Source organism: Talpa europaea (genome assembly GCF_964194135.1).
Source record: "Talpa europaea genome assembly, chromosome: X".
In the NCBI taxonomy this organism is placed as follows: domain Eukaryota; kingdom Metazoa; phylum Chordata; class Mammalia; order Eulipotyphla; family Talpidae; genus Talpa; species Talpa europaea.
In genome coordinates this window covers 67587072-67609342 of record NC_140081.1, presented here as the reverse complement: position 1 = coordinate 67609342, position 22271 = coordinate 67587072, and the positions used below count along the sequence as shown (strand labels likewise).

The 22271-nt window shown below is 36.8% G+C and overlaps 1 protein-coding gene across 2 annotated transcripts in view; it reads right to left on the bottom strand.

The window, feature by feature from the left end:
• The window catches only part of COL4A5 (collagen type IV alpha 5 chain), a gene marked incomplete at its 5' end in the record, with an annotated part of 191069 nt that overhangs the window by 1135 nt on the left and 167663 nt on the right, over positions 1–22271 (bottom strand). Inside the window, 9 exons of one of the 2 annotated variants that reach the window (XM_084258283.1) lie at positions 263–435; positions 741–855; positions 3324–3501; positions 9785–9997; positions 12176–12274; positions 13129–13257; positions 14705–14776; positions 14910–14982; positions 17818–17965. In XM_084258283.1, coding sequence (XP_084114409.1) covers positions 263–435; positions 741–855; positions 3324–3501; positions 9785–9997; positions 12176–12274; positions 13129–13257; positions 14705–14776; positions 14910–14982; positions 17818–17965 — 1200 coding nt within the window. The remainder of the gene's footprint in view (positions 1–262; positions 436–740; positions 856–3323; positions 3502–9784; positions 9998–12175; positions 12275–13128; positions 13258–14704; positions 14777–14909; positions 14983–17817; positions 17966–22271) is intronic. The other variant, XM_084258284.1, reaches the window with a different exon arrangement.

Here is a 22271-nt window from a genome sequence, read left to right as displayed (position 1 = left end):
CAGGTCAAATAACCTTTCCTTGCTGTGTTTGCTATTGCAGGATTACTAAAAGTCATCTGAAATCACATCTGCCTTATATTAGCCAAGTTTGTTTTTCTGTCCTGAGTCAGGTCTATGAGGAGACCAAGCAAGAATAAAGGACACAGTCCACTAAATTCCTAACATGTGTTAGTTATAAACCACTGATGAATTGCCTCTTTTCCCGACCATCTCTAAAGGAAGCTGAGAACCTAAACTAAACTAAAGCCATTAAGTACCTCACCTGAACATGTCTGACATATCTACAGTTGCCAGCCAAAAGCTGTAGGAGTTGGCATAGTAGTTGCAGGTACCACGTCCATGGCATTCAATGAAGGGAGATGAACGAAACTCTTCCAAACAGGAACCAGGAGAGGCCAGGGCTTGACCTGAGCCCTCTGCCCCTGCACTTGTGTGCTAGAAAAGAAGAGGCAAAATGTGCCACAATTCCCATGTACCATCACATTTAGTGAATACCCAAAGCTCTGTGCTTGCCTAGAAATTCAAACTTAGAGAAGGAACGAGGGCCAGAGGTAAGAGAACAGTATTTACAACAAGGATGCCCAACTACTTTTGTAAGTGGCAGATTATGAGGGAGAACACAGTGCTTAGACAGAAGCTATTTGAAGTTCAAGCTTCTTACCTCACAACTGTCAGGGATTCTTCATACTGGAAGAAATGTAGATACAATATACAGCTATGATGACAAAGGAGTTTCTTACCATCATGAAGGAATAACCAATCCAGAGAGAATCCCATCCCTGAGGACAATGGGGAATCTGTATGGTCTGACTGTGAACTGCAATCACAACAGCTGGAGCTTCACATACTGCACATCTGGTAGGGAAAAACAAGAAAGAACACAATCTACAGAGTGAGTCTGTGGGAAATAGCAGTCCCTCTTCTTTGGAAGTCTTCCTGGTACAAAGGCCAATTAAAGTGTCTTCAATGTTCAGAAAAAGAGAATAATACATTTTGAGAATTTCTTTTGCTTAAGTCCTATCTCCCAATATACATAACAAAGTTATAAACTAAAACCATAAGCTCTTTTCAAGGAACTACAGAACCACTGCTATAGCATTTTCATTTTCCATTCTTCCCTAAATTTGTATTCATACTTGCTATAGTCAATGCCATAATTGCTGTAAGAGTTTGGCTTAGTGTATTGTAGATACTACTTGCTGTCAAAGTACCCACCTACAGGGTAGACATTTAGTAATGCTGAAACTGTGTTAAGGACAATGCGTGCTAAACTGGAAATTATAAAAAACAGACCATTTTTTAATCCCCACCCATTATGTCCAAAAGACATTTATTAGCCATATGGCCATATATGAAGAAGTCTAATACATTCAGAATGCTGAGTTGGTATCCAGGCACTTGGAGATGTGGCTTAAATCTATAAAATCAAGTAAAACAGCAACAGAGTAAGTATAGTTGAGTCTACCAAATCTTTAAATGAACACGAGGGGGCCTTTTAAATTGTGACTGTACTAATTTGGCAAAGTTTATCTACAAAACAGGGACTACTGTAGGGGACCTTTCACTCCCAATAGCTGGGACAAAAATCATAAGATATAAATTCCAAAAAATTTTGGACAAATGTATTAGAATTAAGAAAGAGTACTATAAATCTGCTACTGAGAAAGGCTGAACTAGGATTAAGCTTAACATTTAATGTCAAAGAAACCAGACTTTCCAATGGTTCATTTATGGTTACTAGAATCCTAGATCAACTGAGTCATGATTAGAATGAAAATGACAGTATCTTTTATGCCTAGGAATTTGAGTTAAACTAGGATTCTAAAGTGGTGAAACACTAGAAAATCTCTATTAGTTGTATCATCCCACTTTTATTTACTCATGCCCCAAACTCTCAGCTATCATTTCCTTCTTCCCATAGCTAGTTAACTACAAATACTATCTCTTCTTGCTAATAATGAGATGATACAAGTTGCCCACTCCAAGTTCTAATCCACTCCTGACAAACTTTAGCAATATCTTCATCTAGTTGATCAGCTAGATGTCAACTTAAAAATGTGAAAGTGTACATCATTTTTCATTGTTATTTTGTGAGTAAATGATAAAAGAAAGGCCTGATCACTAGTAGAGATAACCTCTATTGACCCTACCAGCTCTGAAATTCACCGATTCTAGTTCCTTTCCTCTTCAACCTGCTATAACCATCTCTCTATCTCAGGGATATGCCTCTATAATCCATGCTAGATAGCAAATGGGTAATATTCCCTGGAGTATAGCTCAAAAACTTTTCAGGGCTCCATATCATATACCAAACAAATTCCAAACTAAAATCTGGCACTGAAAGCCTTCTACTATCTGGGTACAAGCTAACTTTCCAACCATTTCTTCCTATGCAACCTTTACAAACTACATTATAGACACATTATTCTACTACCAGTTCTCATATTCTCTGCCTAGTATGCCCATCCTTCTTACAAACTGCCTGGGTCTCAAGTTCTCCCCATCCTTCAAGGACTAACCAGTTCAAAACATGTTTCTTCCACACAGTCATTCCAGATTTCTCCAGTGGGAATTAAACATCCCTTCCTCTATGCTTTCACAGTATTTTTTATTATATTTATTGTAGCATGTAGCTGAAGACTGATATATAGGAGATTAATTTATGTATATTTGCCTAATGACTACACTATGAGTTCTTTGTATATCACACTATGTTTATCATGGGCCCTGGTCAAAAGCAGATCCTGAATAAATATAAACCAAACTAAATATGGAATCCAGTATTATTTTTTATCTCACTGTAGATTTTTTATATATATTTTTATATCATTTTTCATTTTTGTACAATGTATGCTTTCTAATCTTGGTTATAGTCCCCATGAAATTCCCACCACCAATTCACCAGTGTACCATCACCATAGTTCCTTGTGCTCTTCCCGCCCCTTTTTGACCTTACTGCCCTCTCCCACCATGTAGAATGTCTCTGGTTTATAGGTGCTTGTTGATTTTGATATTTACTTTATTATAATTACTTTTTTTCCCCTGATCCCTTATTTGGATCCTCTACATTCCTCCTAAAAGTGAAACCATCCGGTATTTTTCTTTTTCTTTCTGGCATATTTCACTGAGCACGATCCCTTCTAGCTCCATCCAAGTTGCTGCGAATGGCATAAGTTTATCTTTTCTGTGAATCCAGTATTATTAAATGCACCTCTATGCTACCTAATCTAGGAGCAATAGGATCATTATTAGCTTTGGACTCATTTTTAAGTAACTAAACTAACTGGGGCTTGGTAAGAGTAATAGATATACCAGTGTCTCACCGACTAATGAATGGCTGGATACTCTGGCCCTTCAGGGCTTCCATGCTCATTGGCATGGGCTCTGGGGTAGAGAGCCAGTAAGAATAGTCATTTCTTGAGGCAAAGTTGCAAACATTATTGATGTTGCAGAACATGAAAGGCATAGTACTGAAGCGACGAAGGCAGCTTCCGGCTGTTCCTGGGGAAAATTAGGGAAGAAGATGATGAAGGAACTGCATCATGATGATGTGTTAGTTTCTTCTAAAACACTAACAATTCTTCAAAGAGAAACATACATTTCTTAGATAATAAGTACACTTTAGTCACTCAATTATAAGATGTGCATTTACTCATATTTTAAAGTTTCTAAAATCAGGATATATCTCATAAATTACTTAAAATTTATTGTGATAGCTCATAATATATCCCCAATCCTGTTTCTGAATTGGTGATACATCTTATAAACAACGGTGGCTTATGGAGAATACTGAGTAATTTACTGTGGACAAGTGAGTCCTGTAGTATTGTATAAGTATATCCCCTCCACTTTGCTCTCTTACTCTTAAGATATCCATAGTATGTATCTTCTATGGGTTTGCTATCTCTTTTAGCCTAGGGACAAGTGTAATGCTAATCAATACGCACAGCAACCATGAACAGTTTTGGAGGTGAATAATAAAAAAGAAAAAATAAATAAGAGAGAAAAGAAAGAAATGGGTGTGAAGAAACAGAACTAAAATCTCTGAATTGCAGAACTGGTAATGGCAATAGAGGGTATCTCAACCAGTGATCAGACATTTGTTTTCTCATTTACTCACAAAAGAACAATGAAAAATTATATACAACTTCACACTTTAAAGTTGACATCTAAGATTTTTCATCAGAAGTTTAAATTGATACTGTCCCAGGTATTAAGATAGCTTATTGTCTCTTAGCTCCAAACCTAGCTGTCTATTCTCTACTTAGTAGTACTGGAGTCTGGGACTTTAAAAATGACATTTCAGCATTCCCAGCTGTCATTTCTAGTGTTTTATAAATATTGATCTTTAGAAACAAAGTTTTATGACATACTTTTAAATGTACCAATGTAATGATTTGCAAACAAATAAACATATTCAAAACTACAAACTTGCCCCACCCACATCATGGTGGAACGGGGAGGTTAGGATCACCTTCTCCCCTAAAAACAGCTATAAAAAAATATTTGCTGAAAGGAAGACTTGGAAGTTCCCTAACAGATTCCAGGACTTTCCCAAGGAAGACTTGAACTAAGGTTAGTAGCTGACAGTGGGGAAGGAGTGGGAAGAAGTGAAGGGCAGTGTGGAGAGGAGAGCAGATACCTCAGTTGGCAAAACAGGCTAGGGGTTGGCTATCCATGGTATGACTGGGCACTCTAGAGCACTGTGAGTTTTCTTGGAGGAACTTTTCAGAAAGGGAGCGCAGTCACATGTGGGCTCAGGTCCCGACATGGAACACTGGGAATTCTATAGTGTGGGCAAGGAAAGCGCTACCCATCCTTCACAGAAGTAAGAAATAAAAGAGTTGCCAGGCAGACAGGCCAGGCTCCACTGAGGGCCCAATAGCAGAGAAAAAGCTTGGTGAGAAGGAACTCATCAATTCCTTGGAAAGTATCTACTGGGCATGCGCAGCTTGTTGCCCCAGTCCCTTGGCGGTAGAATGGCAGCAGTGGGGCTGCTATGGCAGTCATTGCCTATGGCAATAGGGCACACACCCTACTCAGGCACCTCCTGCCTGCCAGGCCCGAGTGAGTCCTGGAAATAACCCTTCTGGACCAGAACTAGTCTCCCTCACCAAAAGACTTAAACTTCACAGATCATAGTCTAACACAGAAAGGAGTAACAGGGAGGTGAGGTGGAAAGTTAGGGCAATGAAAACACCAAACAGAGCTTGCTGTGGAGAGACAGGAGAGGAGACCAAACTCACTCCTCAATAAAACAATTTGAGTATTTAAGTCCTAGACCCCTCTTCTGTCTGCACCTCAAACCAATGTAAGCTAAGAAGAGAAACACAATATTTTGCACATTCCAACTACAAAAAAACAAATAAGGCAATACACATGGCTATGAAGCAAGAAACATCTGAACACAAGACGAAAAAGCAAAATACGAAGAACATATACAAAAGAAATAGAAACAGAGGACCTATCATAAAACGACTTTAAAACAACAATATTCTTTTGCTGAATAATATTCAATTGCATCAATACATCACTGTTTATTTTTCTGTATGTGCTGATGATTTTTTGGAAATTGCTTAGTTTAGGGTTATCTTTAATGTGCTGGTATGAATAGTTTCGTGTACGTATTTTAGTTAACATGTATTTACATTTTCATTGGAAATGAGTCTTGGGTGAAAATGCTGGGTCACAGGATATGCATTTTTAGGTTTAGAAGATCATTAAATAGTGTTACAAAGGGATTGTACCAATTCATACTCCTATTAAGCGAACTTTAATGAAAGTTTTAAAGTGTCATATTGTTATGACCACTGTCAGTTATTTAGTGTTTTTTTTCCTTGCTGTTGTAATTTTTCAGTTCCCTTTACAGTAAAAACAGAACTATGCTTTCTCTTGCCTATTGCAATAATTTGGAAAATTTAAAAAATTAATTAAAAAAATTAAAACAACAATTTAAAAAATGCTAAATGGCTATTGGAAGGTTGCTCAAAGACACATAGGCAGTTGCAAAATTGTAGAAAGGAGATCCAGGAACAAAGAGAGTTCTTCACCAAAGAGATTAAAAATATTAAACAAACACAAAAGACTCTGAATGAAATGAAGACAAATATAGAAGGTACTTTAAATAGAATTGAATTGGCAGAAGAAAGAATTTCGGAAGTAGAACACACAAATTTACAAATCAGTCAATTAGAAAAAAAGAAAGAAACAAAATATAAGGAAAATGAGGAAACTAAGTGATAAATAACAGACTCGATTAGAAGATGAAACATAATGATAACAGTTATACCAGAAGGTAAAGAGAGAGATAAGGGAACAGAGAGCCTATTCAAAGAAATGGTAGCTGACAATTTACCAAAACTATGGAATTAATTAAGTATGGATATCTAGGAAGCAAAGAGAACACTGGAATGTCTACATGAAAAATGACCTACACCAAAGCACATCATTGTCAAATGATCAAAAATCAAAGATAAAGAAAAAATTTTATAGGAAACTAAGAAGATAATTTACAAAGGTACCCAAATTAGGCTTTCTTCAGATTTCACCCCAAACAGTCTACAGGCAAGAAGAGAGTGGAATGAAGTGTTCACAATCCAAAAAAACAATAACTTCCAGCCAAAAAGACTCTACCTTACAAAATTATCCTTCAAATATGAAGGCGAAAATATAGGCTTTCCCAGACAAACAAAAGCTAATGCATTTTTATCACTACCAGACCTGCAGTACAAGAAATATTGAAAGGAGTCCTTCTACAAGAAAAGAAAAAACAAAACACAAAACTCTAAGCAAAATGACAGTAGGAATACAAAGTTAGAAGCATGAACAAGAATATTATAAATCGGGCCTCCCCTGGTGGTGCAGTGGTTGAGTGCTGGGCTGCAAAGCTGCCCACAGCCTCTGCAGTGCCAGTTCGATCCCCGGCCATGGGCAAGGGTCCCACATGGTGCGCAGATCTCTCCTGTCACACCCGCTGCTCCCCTCAGCAGTGTATTTCGTCAGTCTGCCTGTTCTGCTCCCCACTCTGGCTCTGGTGAATTCTCTCACCCTCCAGTGCTTCTGACTGTACCCAGTGCTTGTATAAATAAATAAATAAATCTTAAAAAAAAAAGAATATTATAAGTCAACAACAAAAACACTAAAGGAGGGCCTCCCCGGTGGCGCAGCGGTTGAGCGCTGGGTTGCGAAGCTGCCCGCGGCCTCTGCGGCGCCGGTTCGATCCCCGGCTGCTCCCCGGCCACCAGAGGAGGGTCCCACATGGCGTGCAGACCTCTCCTGCCGCCCGCTGCTCCCCTCAGCAGTGTACTTCGGTCCTTCTGCCTGCTCTGCTGCCCGCTCTGGCTCTGGTGAATTCTCTCACCCTCCCGCGCTTCTGACTGTACCCAGTGCATGTATAAACAAAAAAACAAACAAACAAACAAACCAGCAAAACAAATAAATAAAGCATGCCTCTATAAAAAAAAAAAAAAAAAAAACACTAAAGGAGAGAAAGAAACGGACAGAACCTCTACAGTTAAATGCTGAAGAGTTTGCACTAGCTCACAAAAGACGTATCTACAAATAGTAATTTTTTTAAAGATTTATTCATGCATACAAGAACCAGGGTATAGGCCAGATGTGTGGAAGGGTGAGAGGATTCACCAGAGACAAAGTGGGGAATAGAACAGGCAGACTGACTGAAACACACTGCTGAGGGGAGCAGCGGGCAAGACAGGAGAGGTCTGCTGCACCATGTGGGTATGTCCACGGCCGGCCGGGATCGAACCCTCACTGCAGAGGCTGCGGCCAGCTTCACAGTACTGTGCTCAACTGCCTGCGCCACCAGGGAGGCCCTACAAATAGTAATTTAAGCAAAAACACCATGATAACCACTAACCAAAAATCCAGAATAGAGGCTCACAGGTGAAGAAATAAAGAAATAGATAGAATCACTAGGGAAAAAATATCCTAAAGAGCAGAGAGAAACAAATGGAAAAAGAAACAACAGAAATCTGTAAGTCAAAACTCAAAACCAAAATGACTGTTGATAATCAGTATAATCACCCTAAACATGAATGTTCTAAAATCACCAATGAAAAGGCATAGACTGACAAAGTGGGCTAAAAAGTTTCATCTATCTATACTTTCTGTATAAGAGATCCATTTAAAATTGAAAGACAAAAACAAGTTAAAATTAAAAGATTGAAACAAGGTTGTATACGTCAATAATCTATAGAGAAAAGAGGAAATGCTATTCTCATAACACATAAACTAGACTTTCAGCTAAAACAGGTAATCAGGCACAAAATGGATACTACGAAATGATCAAGGGAAGACTCCAAGAAGAAGATAATAGCTATTATTAATATTTATGAACTTAACATAGAAACAGGAGGTTATATAAAAGCAAATATCAATAGACCTAAACCAACATGTCAACAAAAATATAACTATTGGGCTTCCCTGGTGGCTCACTAGGTTAAGACGCAACCTATGAAGCTATCCGCAGCCACTGCAGTACGAGGTTTGATCCCTAGCCAGGGAACTACCCACATGGCGCAGCAGACCTCTCCTGTCTCGCCTGCTGCTCCCCTCAGCAGTGTATTTCAGTCTATCTGCCTGTTCTGTTTCCCACTCTGTCTCTGGTGACTCCTCTCACCCCCAACACCTCTGGCCTGTACCCCAGTTCTTGTATGAATAAATCTTTAAAATAAATAAATAACTATTGTTGGAGACCTCAAGACACCACTGACATGAATGGACAGATCATCCAAATAGAAAACAAAGAAATAAAGACATTAAATGATGTGTTGGACCAGATAGATTTAATGTAAATTTATAGAGCTTTCCACCCCAAAATAAATAGATCATATACTAGGGCAGAACATGTCTTAGAAAATATATGAAAACAGACATTATATCAATCATCTTATCGGATCATAATGGTATAAAGCTAGAAATTAACCACAAAAAGAATCTCAGAATAAACAATCTAACTCTACAGCTGAAGGAACTAGAAAAAAAAGAATAAATGTTTCCAAAAATCAGTAGGAGAGAAATAATAAATAATAAAAATTAGGGCAGAAATAAAGAGAAAACAAAAGGCAGTCCAAAAGATCAGTGAAGCCAAGAGCTTGTTCTTTGAAAAAAATTAATAAAATAAACAAGCCCTGATCTAGGGTTATGAAGAAAAAAAAGAGAAAAAACCTAAACAAATAGAATCAGAAATGAAAGAGGTGAAATTATACCAGATACTGCAGAAATAGACAGGATCAAAAGAACATACTATAAACATCTGTTAAAACAAACTGCACAACCTAGAAGAAATGGACATATTTTTAGATTGATAGAATCTGCCAAAACTGGCATAATTAAGTAATGATTTTACTTTCTTTGATCTAGGAATCAAGACTATCTTTAGAACTTATCTTTCAACTTGATGAAGACCAGTGTCAGAGAAGAGGAAACAATCCCCCACGAGTTATAAATACTGCCTACTCAAGAAGCTTGCTATGCTACAGCGAGTCCAGGGAATCTGTTTTCTTAATAACTAAGCTAACAGAAATAAATATGGCCTTTTCCAAAAGCCTTGAATTTTACTTCACACTAGCTAATTAGTGATTTTAGTTTGAAGTTAAATATTATTCATTTAAAACTCATCATGAGTACATTCAGCTGCTCTTGTCATGTTCTTCAATTTAGAAGACTTAAAAGAATAGAGAGATGCAATTTGGCTAAGGACCCAACAGGATTTTCTAAACAAAATCAAAATGCATAATTAAAAAAATGATGTTGATTATCTTACCCAAATCTTGGCCATGAGCTCTTTTATTTCCTTGTACATACAGAAGAGAAAAGCCTTCATAAATCTGGACAGTTCCCTGTGGGCACTGTGGTGCATCTGTTGTCTGGCTATGACGTGTGATGAGGAATCCATGGGCAATAGAGGAGGTTCCAGGGGGACCTGGGGGACCTTGCAATCCATCTGGTCCAGGGGGACCATCTAAACCACGGGTACCTATTTCCATGAAATAATCAGTAGACAAAAATAAGTAAGCTCTGATTCATTATTATAGCTAATGACAAAATATAATCTCCTTTGATTATTTAATTTAGTTAATTTTTATAGTGTCTATGCAAGCATTGTCAGATATGATGGATTCAGAGATAAATAAGCTGTAGTCCCTTCCCTCAAAGAGATTGAAATGCTTTTTTTTTCTTCTTCCCTCCTGAAATTGGTTGATGACATTAGGCACTAAATAAATTCTGGGTGAATGGGGTACAGGCCAGAGGTGTGAGGAATGAGAGGATTCACAATAGACAAAGTGGGGAGCAGAATAGGCAGGCTGACTGAAATACACTGCTGAGGGGAGCAGCAAGTGAGACAGGAGAGGTCTGCTGTGCCATGTGGGTAGCTCCCTGGCCAGGGATCAAACTCATGCTGCAGTGGCTGCGGATAGCTTCATGGGCTGTGTCTTAACCCCTTGTGCCACCAGGGAGGTCCTCATTTTCAGCATTTAAATATTAGGACATTGATGAATGATATGGTCTTTGATTTGAGCACATTTAAAAATTCTTTTCCTAAGATGTGTTATATATACACAATGGAATACTCTTCAGCAATCAAAAAAGATAAACTCATGCCATTTGCAGCAACATGGATGGAGCTAGAAGAAATTATGCTCAGTGAAATAAGTCAGAAAGAAAAAGAAAAAAAATGGTTTTACTTATAGAAAAACATAGGGGAACCAAATAAGACATCAGGGGAAAAAATAATAATAATACAAAACACAACAAAACAAAAACAAACAGACGATTATAAATCAGAGACATCCTGCAGGGGAAGAGAAGGAAGAGAGATAAGAGGGAGGGAGGGAGGAGCACAGGGGACTAATGTGATGGTGCACAGGTGCACTGGTGAAGGAAATCTATGGGGACTACACCTGAGGGGGGTGTGGGGAAGCAAACATTGTATAAAAATTAACAATGATATAAAAACATATTAAAAAATTTTAAAAAATTCTCTCCATATATAGGCTTATGCCATGGTGTGCATAGACTTTTATTTTGGGAAAATTTCACAGCAATGCCTATATTTAATGAGGATGACACTAACTTGGTTCTTCTTTAGAAATACAGTTAATGAAATGGCAGGGTGTTGATTCTAGGAAGGCCGTATGTATCACTACTTTATCTTATTTACACTGAGAGACTGTTTTTACCAATATAAATTCTTTGTATCATTTAGAGTTATATTATCTAGAGTTGCTAATGCATTAACTATCTATTGAATTTGTGACTTATCTCTAAGTTAGCAATCTTACTTTGGTGTATTTCTTATTAAAAATTGACTCAAATTCTTTTTGGAAGTAGACTGAAATATAGTAAAGACCAGATTCAATAGTATCAGGAGCACCTATTAATGAGTGACCTCAAAAATCTTCATGTCGGGCCTCCCCTGGTGGTGCAGCAGTTGAGCGCTGGGCTGCGAAGCTGCCCAAAGCCTCTGCAGCGCCAGTTCGATCCCCAGCCACTGGCGAGGGTCCCACATGGCACGCAGACCTCTCCTGCCACCCACTGCTCCCCTCAGCAGTGTATTTTGTCAGTCTGTCTGTTCTGTTCCCTGCTCTGGCTCTGGTGAATTCTCTCATCCTCCCGCGCTTCTGACTGTACCCAGTACTTGTATAAATAAATAAATAAATCTTTAAAAAAAAAAAAAAAAAACTTCATGTCAACTTGTCATCTCAGTACAAGACGCCACTATGACTCTGAAAGATTTATGGGGATCACTTAAGCTCTCCAATTATATTTACTGAATTGGGGGGGGATATACTTTATTATAATTATTTTCAAATGTGGAAGGATTCACAATAATTTCAAAATGATCAAGATTTAAATCAACGTATTGAAAATTCTCAGATTAGATGAATAAAGTGAGTACCTGGAAAATTACCATTTTGAGGAAGAGTTGGGTTTCGCAGTGCTCTAAACACATAAAAAAAAGCAACCTTTCTATACTTCCCATATACTGGCAAATATACTTGTATGTGACATCCCATTTTTTCCCAGCACCAGATTTGCCAGCTAGTTCTGCTACTTCAAGAAGAGGCTCTCATAGTTCCAAATGGAAGTCAAATGTCCAGAGGTCTCTCAAACTTAAAGACTACTATCAGCAGCAGTGTTTTACTTGTTTCACCTGGCTGGCCTGGGAGACCTGGGTCTCCTTTGCGCCCTCCTGCACCATCAAAGCCAGGGAGTCCATTGTGTCCAGGATCTCCTGGAGGGCCAATTGGACCTAGAGGAAAAAGCAATAGGGCTTTAAATGTAGATAGAAAAATTCTACATATAAATGGATCTAGGAGACATTTAAGGTTTTTGAATACCACTGAATTCATAATCTGGGTTTGTCTTTAATTCAGGTAAGTGTAGGAATAGCTCAAGTTTAGCACAAAAGAAGCAAACAAAGATTTAGCTTCACTTTTAAACAATCCATTTGCCCTATGGAAATGTCTATGGTACTTGTGTTCTCTTTGCCTTCAGAACAAGATAGGCGAGCAAGACTCAAGTTTTCCTACCTATTCCACCACAGGTAAGACTGTTGTACTTTATTTATGGAACAACTGCTATATGATACTTAATAAGAAAGAAAGACTGAGGTTAGTTTTTAGCTTTCTTTTATAATCAAAGCTGGCTGCAAGCACAGAATCAAAGAGCCAACTATACTACTTTAAAATCATGAGGTCTCATGGTAGGGAATTGATGGCCTACCAAATCAGCCTTCTATCTTTCTGATGAATGAAATAGAGAAAACATCAAATCTTAAATACATATTAATTTCATTACAGAGTTTTAAATAACATTACTTAACTGTTCAATTTTGAATAGCCAGAGGAGATAGAAGAAATTAAACTGGATCTAAAAGAAATTAGGACATGAGAAATGAACATTTTTTTTTCTTTTTTGCCACCAGGGAGGCCCCCAAGAAATGAACACTTTCAAGAAAATAAGAAATGGGCCCTGTGGTGGTCTGCTATTCTACTAGTTACTGAAACTCCTATCATCAGAGATAAGCTCTGATAAGTGAAAGCAGAATGAAGAAATGTTCTCAAATGGAAGAGACTAAAAAAAAAAAATGGTTTGTAACAATACCTGGTAAACCTTGAGGTCCTGGTAGTCCTGGTGGACCTTTTAATCCAGGCTGGCCTGGTATCCCTGGTGGACCAGCATCTCCTTTGATTATAATACTCTGTCCTGAAGGACCTGGTAATCCAGGGGGACCTAAGAGGTACAACAAACACATCTGTAGACAGGGAATGGAAAGGTCAGAAGGTATATATGACAACGTGACCTGAGGTCAAAATAATAATTGGTATGAGAGAAACCAGCTGCATGTACTGGAATGTTTCCAATCTTTTTTTTTTTTAAAGATTGATTGATTGATTGATTTGTTTATACAAGCACTGGGTATAGTCAGAAGTGCGGGAGGGTGAGAGAATTCACCAGAGCCAGAGCAGGGAACAGAACAGGCAGACTGACGAAATACACTGCTGAGGGGAGCAGCGGGCGTGGCAGGAGAGGTCTGCGTGCCATGTGGGACCCTCGCCGGAATCTGGGGATCGAACAGGTGCTGCAGAGGCTGCGGGCAGCTTTGCAGCCCAGTTCACAACTGCTGCGCCACTGGGAGGCCCTGGAATGTTTCCATTTCCAACAAAAAATCAGTTTGGAAAAACTATCACCCAGAAAACTGAAAAAAAAAAAAAATTAGGATCAATGGAAAGAATAGGCATCCTGTCCCTATTTTTATGTCTTGTAGCATCATTTGGCTACTAGGAAGTCTAATCCATTACAAATCTGTGAACACTGATGTCAGGGGAAAACAATTCTATTTCCTGAGAAGTTCATTCTGATTCTAACATCATTTGCAGTACTTATTTGTTGTATTTGTCAAGGGAGTAGTTGGAGAATTTAGCAGATGCACTATTTCACAGTTTATAGGAAGTATCTGTCTCAGCAAAAACAAATATTTTCTTTCCTTTTTTTTTTAAAGGAGAGAAAGTACACTGAACTTTATTTATTTATTTTTTAATTTTTATTTATTTATTTATACAAGCACTGGGTACAGTCAGAAGCGCGGGAGGGTGAGAGAATTCACCAGAGCCAGAGTGGGGAGCAAAGCAGGCAGAAGGACTGAGGTACACTGCTGAGGGGAGCAGCGGGCGGCAGGAGAGGTCTGAGCGCCATGCGGGACCCTCTTCCAGTGGCCGGGGAGCAGCCAGGGATCGAATCGGCGCTGCAGAGGCTGTGGGCAACTTCGAAACCCAGCACTCAACCGCTGCGCCACCGGGGAGGCCCAACAACTATTTTCATATATGTATATATTTACTTATATTTTCACATATAATTAACTATATAAACATACACATGTAACTTCTATTTTGATATGTTTGATTGGATATGGGAAAGTAAGTATGAAAGCCAATAAATGTCTCAATGAAGCATTCCTGTTGGTCCTGCACCTATCTTAAATTTAAAGGTCTGCTATTAATATTACATTAATAGGAGAACATGAGAAATTGTAAATAGAGGGAGAATCTTACCTATTTTCCTATTTTCCCTGTTGGGAACTGAAACTCTTGACAGCTTGGTTAAAAGACAGAACGCAAACTTTCAAATTTTTCAAAGTGGTTAAGTATTAGGTATAACTAGCTCCAAGAATAAGTCTTACCTGGGGGGCCAGTAAGTCCTGGTTCTCCCTCAGGGCCAGTTGAACCAGGTACTCCACTGGGTCCTTTCATGCCTGCAAAGACAATATATACAATTGCATAGAAAAAAACAGGGTCACATCCTTTACTGAGTCAAGTCATAATAGGGGTATCTTGTCCCAAAGGAGTTTAATGTAAAGGGGAAACTGAAAACATGCCTTCAAATACCTGGGAATCCTGGAACACCAGGGAGACCAGGATCTCCTTTCATTCCATTGAGACCTGGACGACCAGGATTACCCTGAATAAATAAAATAATCAATGTCAGAAAAAAAATTGAGGGGAGGGAAGAGAGTTAGGTTATAAGTGGTACTGTATTATCAGTTTATAGTACTATCTCTAGAGTAAAATTTTCAGGATTCAAATTCCAACTGCATATCTTATTAGCTTATGCGACCTTGAGCTAAATTATTTAACCTCTTTGATTCATAGTTTTCTCCTCTCAACATGGAGAAAACACTAGTATCTACTTTGTGTGGTTGTTGTGAAAATTAAATGAGATAGTTCATATAAACAGACTGGCATATGGTTAGTAATGGTAGCTATTATTTTATTATCATTAACAATTTTTTAATGTGTCCTGAAAAGTGTTTGTATAAAACTAACATGTACAGAAAGGACAGTTAATTAAATGGGTTTGAGAGCCAGGAAAACTATGAGAAGAGTTAAAAATAACTCTAGGATAGAACTTAAAAGGAAGTATATACAACAGCAAGATCATTTAGGATAGAGGCTACTGCATTAATCCAAGTGTGGGACAATGAAATGCTCATGAGTAGGAATAAAAAGGGGCAGTCTTGGATTATTGTATTAAGCCAAAATGTAAAAAAGTACTAAAAAGGGCTTCTATTAAAAAGACAGGATCCAGCTTGAAGGGATTCCCAAATATGAGACAATTTGAACATCAAAATAAGTATTGAAAATTTTAAAAAATTGAAAATCTCTGGAAAAATGAGAATTAATGAGCTCACACTTAGAATAAATATTCAATACATAATAAATGGAAGAAAAGGGAGGCTCTTTCTTACAATGGAGCTGACTGGAGGGAGTGCTACCATTGGAAAATCATCATTTGCCACTATCTCAGTATTGATTCCTTGATTCCTTAATGTAAGGAATCATAAACATAAGGAAAATTTCTGATGAGAAGCAATATATTTTGCATGATCTTAATGTGAACATCTACAGTTTTGCATATTTTTTACAAGGTGAAATAATAACTACACAGTGGAGACATCAGATTACAACTTGATTGGGTGATCAAAATTAATATCACCAGTGAGGAGAATATGAACCTCATGGTCCTCCACATCTGCTACTTTGAGATGAACACAGTATCACTCCTGCAGTATTCCAGTAACCTGAATCTACTTATGAAGACATAGCAAACAAAGGACAGAACATTTTATTTTTTAAAAATGGGAAAGGGCTACTAAATTTCTTCAAAAATGTCAAGATCATGAAAAAAATAGCTTTAAAACTACTTCAGAGTAAAGAAATATGACAATTAAATTCAATGCAAGATTTGGCCTGGATTTTATATTGAAGGGGGAAAATGTTATAAAGAACATTCATTACAAGGCCCATTGACACAATTGAAATATGTAAGGAAGAAATAAAAGTATTCTATTGATGTTCATTTTCCTGAAGTTGAGAACTGTACTATGGTTATATAAAAGTATATTGCCAATCTTGGGCCTCCCCTGGTGGCGCAGGCGGTTGAGCGCTGCGCCGTGAAGCTGTCCGCAGCCTCTGCAGCACTGGTTCGATGCCAGCCGGCCGGCGAGGGTCCCACATGGCACTGCAACCTCGCCTGTCTCACCCGCTGCTCCCCTCAGCAGTGTATTTTATTAGTCTGCCATTAGTTCCCCACTCTGTCTCTGGTGAATCCTCTCACCCTCCCGCGCATCTGGCCTGTACCCCGGTTCTTGCATAAATAAATAAATCTTAAAAAAAAAAAAGTATATCGCCAATCTTAGGAACTCTTATGTACTTAAGTATTTAGTGGTAAAGAGGTATGACAGATGCAATTTATTCTCAATATTTCTGAAAAATTGCATGTATAATTACACACACACAACATGCATACAGAGAGCAAATGGGGCACAATTTTAACAATTTACCATCTAGGTAAATGACACATGGAAGGTTTTTTACCATTTTGCAATTTTTCTATGTTTATCTCCAAAAAATAGAAAACATGTAAATGTGAGAAATTGCACAAAAGAAAATGAATAAAACTTTGTAACACTAGACTTATAGAATGTTGGTATCACTCAGCAGTCTTGAATCAGGTGGGGTAATGAGAAATGAAAGTATATGAAAATGAATGAGCTCAGGAGTGAGTAGAGAATGAACAAAGAGAGGACTAAAATTCTAGGTGTCTAGAAGAATAGCGATGACATGAGAAGAAAGGTTATTGGAAAGCTTTAAGGACCACTTGTTTAGATGCTTTTTTCCTACTATAAAGCACTGCCAGAGTTAAAAGACTAAGCATAGACGGTGCTGGCTGCCAAATTTAACAATTTTCCTGAATGAATGGAAGATGCTTTGAGGATTCAGGCCCATAAAAAAGTATGTGACTTTCTGGGTCACTCAAACCAAGGTGGAAAGTACATGATGGATAGTGAGGATATGTCATCATTCTCTTTTATAGGTTGAGATAAAAACCCAAAGAACCTATTGCTTTTCTTATAGACACAAAGCAGAAGTGTGCAGTGAAACTGGAATTTGACCCTAAAACATCCCCACTAACCATAATTACTTCCCTATGGATGGAATTATTCATATACAATGCTCTGATATACTTCACTGAAATGAAGTTTCCTCAGATATAGATACTATAAACACCAAAGACTCCAGGTAAAATATTTTTTGAGGACTCCTTTAACTAAATATGTAGCGAAGACCCTTTAGTTAGAATAGGACAGAAACCTTGCTGTCTTTGTAATTCTAGTGAGATAAGCACAGAGCTTTGAACAGTGAATGCTAGTTAAAATAACCCAGTTTGGAAACCTCATTTTGAATGCAAATACCCACACCACTTTCTCATCAAATATCTACTCCCATTTCCTACCGGAAGTCCTGGTGGTCCTTGATCTCCTTTCAAACCAGGCAAACCAGGTTGCCCAGGTTGACCTGGATTTCCTCTTTCTCCTTTAATACCTCCATTTCCTGGGAGACCCCGGGGACCTTCTGGCCCTGGTAGACCTTGATAATGCACAACAAATGACCACATTTCAGTAAAGCATTAGAGTAGCACAAAGTTCAGGCTTTTAAAATATCAATTATCCAAATCCTATTCATTTGCAAAATAAAACCAGGACCACCTTAAAATATATAGACTTATACTGACTGTCTGATACGAATTGGATTCCATTCTATTTGTTTGCAGGTTTGCAGACCCTTTTAGTTTGCCCTTTACTATATATTAAATTCAATAAACTCATATCTAAAGGCCTCAATATTATAATAAAGATTGCTTCTGTAATCCCTAACTGTTTTAAGTTAAATAAAAAAGACACCATAGGGTACTTTTCTCAGCTTGGAGCATGCTTCAGAATCCCCAGGAAGGCTTTTTAAAAGTAGATTCCTGGGTCACAACCAGAGTTTTAGGGAGAGGCCCAAGAATGTGCATTCTAACAAGTGCCCTGTAAGCTAACTACTAGTTCTAGACCATACTTTAAGAATCACTGCTAAAGGGTAATAAAAGACTCAAGCCATTGTTTCATTGTGATTAAAATCAAACTGCCATATTTATAAGTAGTTACTTATATTCAGTTTTTATTACTATGTAATTAAGAGAGTTATTTAAGCAAATTAACTACTGAATTCATTTAATGACATATTTAATACATGGGAATATTTTAAAGTACAGAAAGTTATTGATTCAATATAGTATGTTTGAATTTATTTTTAAAATGTTTTCATATTCTCCTTACATTTAAACTATTTCTGAATAAAAAAATATAGCTTGTGAATAAATAAAATAATTTAAAATGGTATTTTGCTAAGCTCTTTCCCTTATACTATACTTAAAACTTTTCTTTTTAAATAAAGATACCAGGTCCATTAAGCAACCAAGGAGATCTCATCATTTGCCACGTCTTTTCTAACTAGGTGGGAAATAGCTGCTACTGACTCGCAGTGTTAAGCAGTGGCTGAGGCTGAGAAAACAGTTCTGCCTTAAGAAAATAATTATGAAGCCCTAAATAATGCACAGCCAATAATTTTAGCAATTATTCTTTTCTCTAGTAATGCTAATATTCATTAATTTGAACAAAAAAGGGAGATACATTAAGATTATTTTTGAAGGAAGTATCATAAGCATATGAATGTAGCATACTGAGTTTATACTTAAATATGGACAAAAGGTCACTTGATCTGACATAAAATTTGGATATTAGTTCGCTTTCCAATATTCCTAAGACTCAGAATCAATGGTTACATGCTGATAAGGCAGTATGACATAGTTATTTGAAACACTGAACTCAGGAGTAGAATGTTGGGTTAAAATTCCAGTTCCATTAATCATTAGCAGTTTGACTTTGCAAGTTTATTAAGCTTGCTGGCCTTAATTTCTTCTTTAAAATAGAAATAAGTATGATGTCTACTTTATCAGGTTGCTCCAAGGATTAAATAAGATAATATGTATAAATTACTTAACCTAGTGTCTGACACAAAGAATTACATGAAAGTTCTTTAAAAATTATAATTATTATCATTATCCTATTCATTGTAAGTAAAACTAAGAGGCCAAAAATATTATTGGAATATGACCCATTTTTAATCTTTCAACTATTTCTATGTGACTTCACATAGACATACAGACTCTATCTGGCACATGAGAAAGGGGAAACAGGTCAACAACAGTACTACAATTATTTGTCTTTAAACAGCTTATATCATATAGTCACCTGAGCCTAGCAACCAGACATACACACAGAAATTCCCTTCTCAATTATAAAGAAAGGGTTGGGGTTCTTTCATTTAAATAAACAGAAGACAAACAGAAAAATCCTTCTGAGTTCAAACTCTCTCCATAGGGTTTCTAAGCAAAATTGTTGGCTTCATCCATGAATATATAATTTGGGCTAGAAAACAAGTAGCAAATCAGTTTGTAAAGACAAAAGTAAGCCAGGTCAACCCAACAATGACAAGGTAAGTTCAAGATGTGAAAAAACTAATTTTTATGACACTCTTTCCCCTCTTTCCCAGTCTGAAAAATGATCATAACAAGGAGTCATTAAAAAAAATAACCACCTAGGCATGTTATGGGCATTGTTCTTTATGCAATTGAACGGAAATATTGGGAAATCTACATGTTACTAATTCAGACCTCCTGGTATAGAGTCCCATAAATTTAAATTAATGATTCACTAATGGCATAAAGAAACATACAAGTTTTACTTTTATATCAGTAGTTACCCCTCCTTCCATTACTGAATATAATCATGAAAACACAGATCAGAGCAACTGCAGGCAACAAAAATTCAAGAATATAAAATCATATGCAAAAGTTATGTGTGCCAAATGCATGCTTAAATATCTTAGTGATGTTTTAAAGACAAAAATAAGTGTATTTCTATTGAAAATTCAACATATCTTTATGTTGATCTATTATCAATAATTGAAACCGGGAAGACCTAATGTCACTTCAAATTTAATTATAAACAAGTCACATTACCTTCACCAAAATGTTAAATACCAGAGAGCAGGTAGTATTTGAGGATAACAGCGCTTTTCAGTGACTTCTGAATTATAACAAAACCATGTATTTCTCTTATCACACATGCAAAGCATTAAAAAAAAAAAAAGAACTGACCAGTGAAGAGTCTAACCTTGAAAACCTGGGAAGATCAGAGTTCACCAAAGCCCAAAGATCGATGTTAGCAGTATCAGACATCACACAGTACAAAATAAGATTATGAGTTAGAAGTGGTTCACATTATAGCACAAGCTAAACAACAATCCTCTTTGTCAACAATTCTTATTCTTATAGTATAATAAGTATATAAACAGAACCATAAGGAGTATAGAGAGCCAAGAGCCTGCTCTAGAAAATAAGTTGCTAGTTTTCATTAATCCAAAAAAAAAAAAATGGAAAACTCTACTGAAGACATCAACTTTTTAAAGCCATAGTGGCTTTAAAAAGTGCTTTAAAAAGTTAGCATCTCAAAACATTGTATTTGGCAAGATATTACCAAGATAGTACCATTTCACTGATAGATTTCCATTCCTTTCACAAAGGAATAGTTTTGGATACATATCTAAATTTATGTTGTCCATTGCCATTCTTTAGCAAAAACATAAAGAGCAAATTTTTTTGTATGTTCAGATTGCCCCAAGGAGGTACAGTTAACTTTATAGGCTTTGTTAGATAAAAATACAAAGATAAATATAGAAATTAAAACATGAGTATACAAGGCTTTCTTAGGCCTTGTTAGATAAAAATACAAAGATAAATATAGAAATTAAAACATGAGTATACAAGAGGCTTTCTTCTGTGCATTATAACTTGTAAATGTGTCACTCAAAGAGAAAAGGCCAACATATATTTGTTCAGCATTAAACTTGACAGTAAATAGTTAAATTTTTCAATGATGTGAAGACTATCAGTGAAGGGGTGCTTTAAAATATCTTGGCATGCATTATCCTACCCCAAACCACAGAAAATATCATATTTACTTTATTATTCAATGCACATAATAAACCAGACTATTCACTATTAAAGGAAAGATCATTAAATTTAAAAAAATCTATGAATATGTCACCTCTTGGTTAATGTTAATTCACTTTAAACACAAGTTCCTTTTCTTACAAGTCTTGCTATGATTTATAAACACAAGTTGGCAGAATGAATAAGTAGGACTAGAGCACCGAACCTAGGAGTTAGAAGACCATGAAGCTATTCTGGCTCTACTACTTAAGTCTATGAGATTTGGGGCAATTCAGTCCTTCTGAGCTTGTTCTTTCATCCCCAGTGTTGTCTGCATTAACCTCCCCTACAGAGTTATTTTTAAGATCAGATTCAATTATTAAAATATCGACGTGATGTGTGCCATGTGCAAGGTGCTACAAGGAACACAAAGATTAGTTAGATCCAGATTTTGCCGTCAAAGAATTTATAGAAGTACATTATACAATGTAAATGGTGGCATGTCATATTAACATAAAACAGTACCATTACTTCTAATAATAAAACTTTTAAAGCATTTGATCATTTAAATTCAGAAGGTTAAAAAATGTCTTCTGTTTGTTTACATGGTTTCTATACCGTACAGAGAAAACTGACAAAAAACAGCACTTCAAGCTGAGTCTGGCCACAGAGTTAAATAAATTAGAATTTCTACCTCATTCAGAATTTGAATAAAGATATTTTTCTATATGTGTTTGATATACAAGGACTCCTATAAAATATGTCATTGAAATATATGATAATTCAGTCTGAGTAAAGTAATAAAGAAAATTTCAGGTCATATCATAGCAAAACCTCTAAGACTTTTTTTTTTTTTTGTGGGACCCTCGCCG